The sequence below is a fragment of the Notothenia coriiceps genome, unplaced genomic scaffold (genome assembly GCF_000735185.1).
Source record: "Notothenia coriiceps isolate Sejong01 unplaced genomic scaffold, NC01 NC01_scaffold00037244, whole genome shotgun sequence".
Lineage (NCBI taxonomy): Eukaryota > Metazoa > Chordata > Actinopteri > Perciformes > Nototheniidae > Notothenia > Notothenia coriiceps.
Genome location: NW_011369945.1, coordinates 13,559,765 through 13,568,080, shown reverse-complemented (window position 1 = coordinate 13,568,080; position 8,316 = coordinate 13,559,765). Strand labels below are relative to the sequence as shown.

The following is an 8,316-nucleotide window of genomic DNA, read 5'->3' as shown; positions in this document are numbered from 1 at the left end:
AGTGTACGTGTAGTGATAAGTCTCCAGGAAATACATGTAAGTATTGTAATGTTGTGTGTGTGTGTGTGTGTGTGTGTGTGTGTGTGTGTGTGTGTGTGTGTGTGTGTGTGTGTGTGTGTGTCATACAGACGCCCGGCTGTGACTCCATCTTGGGCTCAAAGCAGCAGGAGGACGCTTGCATGGTGTGTGGAGGACAAAACACCACCTGCATGCACCACAAGAGCGTGTACCAGAGCAACGGTCTGGAGGCAGGTAGGAAACACACACACACACACACACACACACACACACACACACACACACACACACACACACACACACACACACACACACACACACAATCACCGTATAATCTCCATGAGGAATCAATTGCAGCAGTTTTAAACCAACACGATCTGGGGATAAATCCAAGCCCTCTTTGTGTTTTCCCTCCAAAAAAGGTCATTAGTCATTCAGGTTTAATCAAGAGGTTATTGTTATCTGATGACATGAAGATTAAGTATGGTAAATAGTTTTGCCTTCCAGGAGGAAATGTAGCTCCAAAATTACAGTGGTTAAGATTTGAGGAAAAACGCAGAGTTCTTCAAGCTCTAAATGGAACTCTGGCTGGATGCCACCAAAACATGTTATACCCACGTTCATACTGTATCTGCAGTTCAGAGGGCAACATGCGGTCGCTCTCTTCTGTTCAACATCTGGGGAGGAGGAGTTTGTTAAAGTATTAAAATTAGATGAACTATTATGGCAATAAATCTGTAAACTAAAGCCAACTTGGAAAACAGGGTTACCAAAAACACAGACCAACAAATCAACTTAGAAATGTGTGTATACCAAAACCACTCAAACTAAGACATGCAACAAAATAAACATGTGTTCCATAATTTTGACCCAAATGTACTGTTTAGGGGTCAAAGGGTAGAGGCAAAGGAAGGCACATACGCATTCAAATGCCTCTTTATAAGGATGTGACATTGTCGTGAATATGGCATTGAAGAAATGCCACAGGAGCTCCGTAGTTTAACACTGTAGGATTGTTCTACTTCTACTTAAATATAAGGTCTATGGTTTCGCCAACCACTGATTGACAGAAAGCTCCCAGCACCTCTGGCTCTTGGCTCTTGGCTCAGGATCACAGCTCCCACAGCTCCGTGGGTCGGCAGAACTAAAAGCTGGCCGTAATGGCTCAGATTGCGCAAGAAATAATGCTGATAATGGCCGCTTTGTTTGGGCGACTCGACAGCCTTGAGATGTTGTCCCTCCTCCTGCAGCTGTGTTTCCCAAAGGAGGTAGTTCTGATGGAGGGCGGCTTCACAAAATCGCTCCTCACAAGGTCAAATAACGACGGCCTGGAGCTTCCCGCTGCCTGTTTGTAACTCTGACACTCCCTCAGTTACAGCTTCTGACACTCCCTGTTACATCTTCATGTAGCTAAAGCCCCAAAGATGAACCTTGTGAATAGTTCCTCTCTGAGACGGGTGAGCCAGGGCAACCAAAGTTACGTGCTCTTCAAAAGCCGTAATGAATGGGGTTCACCCCACGGCCACCTTACACTCCAGAGCAGCAGGAGAACCATAGAGCTGTCCCTGCCTCTTTTTTTTTTGGCTCAGAAGTGAAATATCACTCTATATTGAAGGGCTGTGGATTCAGCTCATTCAAAAATTATCTGTCTTTGTGCTGTAAAATCTTATAAACCAGTAATAGCAGTTAATCATTGCTGACATCATAGATTGTCATTGTTTTATAATGACAGATGATAAAGACTTTCCAAGAGCTTTGTAATACTGTACGAGCCACATCAATGTCTGGCAAGATATGTTCAAAGATATAATTATCTGATTACTAATCCAGATTATTGTGAGTTACTGATTACATACCAGTTACTGATTGCTGAAAAATGGCATAGCATGCTATTCAAAGACTAACCCTGAATATAAAGTGCTCAGTACAAAGTGAAGGCGTGCAACAATCTGTTTCAAGTGACAGCACACAGCACTGAACAGTAATGGTACAGTCAAATGTTAAAGACCTGCAGCTGTGGTTGGAATCAATCCACAACTATAAATAGATTATGAATGCAATTACTATTGAATTAACAGGCCTGCCTATTTACACCTAAATTACTATACGCATGGCTTTACATTCTCAGTCTAAGAGTGTTTTAAAGAGCAAACAATATAAATTAATCTATCTGTTCAGGCCTGGATCTGAAACCTAGAAACGCTGACATACTTGCTTTTAAATATCTACTTGTTGTTAAAACATGGTTAGTGCATCCTGGTGAATTGAAGCAGGATTTAAGGCATAGTTGTTCGCAGCATCTAAACAAGCAGCACTGGTTTAAGGTTTTGAAAGAAACTAAATGAACTGGACAACACTGCTGCTTTGTTGTTGTGATTTTGATTTGTGAGTTTACATGAACACTATGGCAACCACCTCAGATGACACTATGATGAATGCGTTTACATTGTGAACACTCTGAAGTTCCCAAAGACGATGTTAGTGGTGTTGATTGCTATAATCACACAGTCTGTAATTAAATGCAAATGGGAATTACAGTATTTCGCAACCCTGGTTTTATTTTTTTTTATTTGATGAATTTACATGCTTTTAAGTTTGCCTTACATTGCAGTAATAACTGTCATTACAGTCATATAAAAACCTCACAAACCTCACAGTGGAGTCTTATGCAATCAAGGGATTTATTTATTAAAAGTAGCATTTATTTAGTGTATGGCAAGTGACAGTGATTTAAAGAAAGGCCAAGAGTATTGCAGTGAAGGATAACATATCATTAGATTTGGTCCCAGTGCAAGTTAATTGTGTCTTTAATAACACACTGTAATCATAATGCACATAACTCAACTGTTTGTTATGAATGTTGTTAATATGATGAAGGGCCCTTTGACATTAATTTAACTTCTCATTCTGTTTGATCTCAAAGTTGCACTGACACTTGTTGATCTCAGAATTATCTCTATAATGCAACAGACAGTCTTAAAAGATTATGCGAAACTTTCTTTTGATGTTCTCCTTTTAAGATTAAAATAACTTCAAATGACTTAAAGAGCCATCTGATTCTTCTTTTTTCTGGGCTTCACTTTGTTGCAAAACTGTCTTAAGCTTGTAAATACTGACTTTTCCTTTAATCATGTTAAGTAGTTTAAAAAAAGACGAGACTCATTAAACCAAGCTTCTAATTGAATGTCTCCGTTTGCCAGGCGGACCTTTTGGATACAACGAAGTGACCATGATCCCAGCTGGAGCTACTCACATCCGAGTCACTGATAACAGCAGGAATTATCTAGGTAAGACCATGCACACCAAACACACACACATGACTCCTGGGATGCTCTGTATATCAGTCTCAGCTCTCTGCATAGGACTCCCTCTGCGTCACTGGCTCCATGGCTGAAGTGTTAATCCAGCAGTTAAAGTATTTCCTAGACTTGCTATAACTTCCTCTCCCCAGAGACAGTGGGCTCGGCAGTCCTATCTGGTCTCTGGACCCGCTGTGTGTTTTCCAGGCAACATAATAACCAAGGACATCTATTCTCATCCTTGTTTATGAGACCAAAATAAAACAGGCCCTCAAACAGCGCACACTGTGGTCCTGAAAGGGGACGCTCATAAAAGGCTTTATCTGACCATTGGGGCGAGGCAGGTGAAGGTACTTGTTTCCATTTCATGCCATGGAAATTCCCTTTCCCACTGCTGAGGAGAGACAGCTGCCTTATATAGCCAGCTGGAAATATGTCTGTTTCTGACACCAAACAGAGAGCTTGACCCCCTTATATGGACAAAGAATTTATGGCATTTAGAAATATTTGACTGACTAGTCAACTCTGAATAACATCAAACTTTTCCTTCCTTCCTTTCCGTACCTTGATCGCTTATCCAGCACTCCAGAATGGTCACTCCCAGTTTGTGATCAACGGTAACTGGAAGATCAGCATTCCGGGCGAGTACAATGTAGCCGGGACGAAACTGGTGTACCGGCGCTCTGCAGACACCTGGGAGAGCTTCGAGGTACCGGGACCCACCCAGGAAGACCTCCATCTCATGGTGAGAGCTCTAACGTATTGATGCCGGATGGTTTGGTCAGCATCCGGTCGCAGGAGTTGGAAATCTCTTCTTGATGTTTCGTTGATCTTACCAATATCAGAAATGTGCCTTCAGGACCTTACAATCTGTACAGCCTACAAACAAAACCCTCTGAAAGCAACCTCAAATCAATCTTTACAGGAAAAAATGGGTAGTGAAACTGAAAAAGGACCCCCCTCCAAAGATTGAAATAAATGTCTAAAAGCCATCGAGAAGCTTCATTTAAACCAGGATTTATTATTGAGGCCATTGTGGTCAACCAAGTCAGGCTACAAAACAGCAATAGATAAACACATTGTACCATCCTGCATTGTGCATTATACTTGTAAATTATACTTGTTCTGCACATCGTTCAGTATTTCCCAAGGGAAGAAAAACATCAGCTTTGAATGAATATTTTATGGTTTCTTTCATACCCTTTGCAGGTATTTTATAAAAAGATCTGGTTTGTTACCAAACAGCTGTTATCTATTGCTTTCTCCTGTAAGAACACTGCTGTTGGGAGTTCTGTAGAACAGTGATGGTAGCTGTAAGCCTCCTCAGAAGAGTGTATTCTTTGTTTCATGTGGTAGTTCTACATGGTGAGTAATAAATTCAGCAACACTCAGGACTTCTTACTGGAAAGTGCCTGGATTTAATGGCTATAATTTGGCCTAGTACCCTTGTAACTAAATCTTAGGGTTAGGGGTTAATCCTACTCCTTAGGGTTAAGGCAACTTTTACCTCTGGCTTTGTAAGACATAAGGAACATGTGTCATCAATTTAGTCATCATGCAGTTTCGTTCATTGCTTGTTTAGTTTAGTTGGTTAGCAATCCAAACAATAACTCTTACAATGCCAAGGTTATGAGGAGCACATACAAAATAATTGAGATTCAAATACAAGTATCGGATCGTACTTGTTGCTGACAAATCCCAAATATTAGAGGACTCGGATCAGGATCAAGACCAAAATATTTGATTTGGTCTTGGTCTTTTTTCTAGGGCTTGCTTTGATGCCAAAATAGTAGTAGTAGTAAAAAGTATGACAAAGTAAGCTGCTCTTTAAGCTAATAAAATAGTCTATAAGTTTCAGTGCCGTCCTTCTGTGCAGGTGCTGGCTACAGACAGAAACCCGGGGATCGAATATGAGTACTGGCTCCCACCAGGTCAATACGCCCTCCACCATGGGAGGAGGAGTCCACTGCGCCAAGCTCACCACACTGACAACTACCTCCCCTGGGATCAACCAATCACCACAACCACAACTACCACCACCACCCGGGCTTCCCCTGTCACTACCCGGGATTCCCCTGTCACCACCCGAACACATTGGAGTAAGTCCTGCAGCTAGCTTCATTTAATTGCCCTTGCTTGAACAAATGTATAGATCAATACAGTTTAAATCTTAGTCAATACATTATCCACTCATTTACATGTCCAAGAACCCTCAGATACAGGCCTGGTAGATAATTACGTTATCAATTTATCAAACTACCATGTGGGCCGTTGTGTCTACATGCGTGTGGGTTTGCATAAATAGCCACCATGATGCCAGAATAAACAGCAGGGTCCAATCAGTCAGGCTCAGTGAAATGTATGACTGTGAAAAATATGATCAGGTCATGCTGATGGATAAAAATACTGGACCTTTGGATAGTGTAAAAAACACACTTAGATAATGCAGAAGGAGCACAGTATCTGATAGAGATCTTGTCATTCATGCTTCTACTGTCAAGTTTGAGGCTGAAAAAGAAAAGTAACTGTTTGCTGTCTCAAAAACTTGATGGAGTTTCAGTTGACTTGGGTTTGGTATGTGATAACTCAACTAAATTTGGAGGACGCATTAAAATTCAGGCCGGATTGTGTTTCAAATACACTTATCTTGATCATGTTGAAATCCCTACACTCCCTCACAGGTGTTTTCGTTTGTTCGCCAATAAAAATGATTGAGGAAGCTCACAGGTGCAAGACACTAACAGGAGAACGAGGGAAATGTCAATCAATCACAATATTTACAAGCCTACAAAGTCCTGAAAGCAAGAAACAATAAGTGAAAACACCTGTGTGGTCGACAATGGTTTAAACAATCCATCTTTACGAGACTTGATTCAAAAGAGTTTATCCACACAGGCTGAGCAGCTGAGGAATGTGGCTGGTTCATCTCTCTTGATAAACCTGCTGTACACTTGTGCTGAATCTCTCTGTAAATATTCACTCACATGGAAATCCTCACACAGCCAACTCATGCCTTCTGTCGGAATCTATCTATCACTGCAATAAATCTTTGAGCCTTTCTGCAAACATTTACCTGCTGGTGGATTCTTCCAAAACACACTTTGACTCTTGATGTTGCCAGAAGAAGTGTGTTTGTTGGATAGCAAGGTGAACTTTTCTGTTGCTTAGTCTGGTCATGGTTTTGTTTCTTGGAAAATACATAATGAGGATAGAATGCATGGTTTGGCATGTTATTTATTTGAATAAATCGACCCCCATATTTTGAGAGAAACCTGCTGTCTCCTTCCTGCTCATCAGTATCAGACCATTATGCAAAAAGAAATGTCCCAATGTGTTGTGCTGCATATTAAGCTAAACTGTGCCTGCAGTTCCTTTTTGACAAAAATCTGTCTTGAGTTAGTGTTGGTACCAATGTCAATTCATGGCTCTGGTAAAAAATATTAATTTGAGGCTTAAAAGCAATTGCCAGAAGTAGGAAGCTAACTTTGGGCTATAAACAAACTACACTCTGGTCACATGACTGAGTAGATACATTTTCCTGTGCTTGAAGGAATGATTTTTTTTCAAAGTCTTCAACAATGTTTTAACTCTCATCCAGCCATCTTATGTCCAGTGCAAAACGTGAAAGTCTATTAGGGTTTTGTTTACCACAGATCTTATTTCAGGCATCTAACTAACCTATTGGCTTTGTACCTCATTTATGAGTTTCAGGTCTTTATCCGTTAATACTCTATTGTGGATATAGTGGTGAGACATTGTCACACATTTGTAATACTTAAAAAGTGGCTTACGTCAGAAGTGTTATAAAAAATGTAACCTACTATTTAAAAAATCTCTCACTGGGAAGACTTGTCATGGTAACACTGTGTTTGTTTGATATGTGTCTCCTAGTTTCAAGACATTTGAAGCCACCTCGCCAATCTCCCCACCACAACCGTCGCCAGCCCCCCCACCAGCCCCGCCTGGAGAGAGAGGAGAACCACAGAAACCTCCTTCCTCAGCCTTCACCAGGAAGTATGTTCACCTTTTCCCAACGTGAGCCTCAACTCACCAAACAGGCCAGCTAAGCATGATCCCATAAATGTGTAAACGATACTCAGATATTTCATAAAATGCCTTTGTTTATATTAAACGTCTTTTCATACAACTCAAGCAAGCATGTCTTTTTTGATGTTGAAGTACTTATTTTAATATATATACTTATTTTTTATCAGGCCTATGTTTGTGATCCTTATTTTTTATGCTTACTTTTTTGCGCAGGACATTGTGGGAAATGTCATCGAATTAAAGGTAGAAGGGAACGCCAAAGACAGTATTGCCAGAAGGACTTTGGTGAGTTGGAACCTTGTAGTTTAAATTAAGAATTATGACTTTAACATGTGAATTTAAATATCTCATTGAATTTTCTCTGTTAGTTTTCCGTGCCCGGGTGCTCGGAAAGCTGTACCGAGGCCAGGAGACGCGGTATGACGTCCAGATCCTCCACACCTACCGCAACGGCTTCCGCCTGGAGCACCGGGAGTTCTTGTGGGTCCCTAACGTGTGTGACTGCCCCCACCTGGAGGAGGGAAAACAGTACATACTGATGGTGCGCCGCCACATCAACCACGAGGAGACACTGAACCGCATCCTGCTGGAGGAGGAGAGCTACATTGTGCCGTACAGACCCCGAGAGGAAGAACTGCTGCGACCCCTCGAAAGACTCTGCAACAACAGAGGAGCCAAACACCCAGCAGAACGGATGGGATGAGAGTGGAGCCGCAATGTGTTTGAGTGTGTGTGTGTGTGTGTGTGTGTGTGTGTGTGTGTGTGTGTGTGTGTGTGTGTGTGTGTGTGTGTGTGTGTGTGTGTGTGTGTGTGTGTGTGTGTGTGTAGTGTGTAGTGTGTAGTAGTAGTAGTACGTAATACGTAGTACGTACGTAGTACGTAGTACGTACGTACGTACGTACGTACGTAGTACGTACGTACGTACGTACGTACGTAGTACGTAGTACGTACG

General features: G+C 41.5%; 1 protein-coding gene across 1 annotated transcript in view; it reads left to right on the top strand.

Moving 5' to 3' along the window:
* adamtsl5 (ADAMTS like 5) overlaps positions 1-8,132 on the top strand; it is a 13,507-nt gene extending 5,375 nt beyond the window's left edge. Inside the window, exons 4-10 of the mRNA XM_010794280.1 lie at positions 129-252; positions 3,219-3,305; positions 3,899-4,062; positions 5,194-5,416; positions 7,209-7,331; positions 7,578-7,649; positions 7,733-8,132. Coding sequence (XP_010792582.1) covers positions 129-252; positions 3,219-3,305; positions 3,899-4,062; positions 5,194-5,416; positions 7,209-7,331; positions 7,578-7,649; positions 7,733-8,067 — 1,128 coding nt within the window. The 3' untranslated portion in view covers positions 8,068-8,132. The remainder of the gene's footprint in view (positions 1-128; positions 253-3,218; positions 3,306-3,898; positions 4,063-5,193; positions 5,417-7,208; positions 7,332-7,577; positions 7,650-7,732) is intronic.
* The last annotated feature ends 184 nt before the right edge of the window (positions 8,133-8,316 follow it).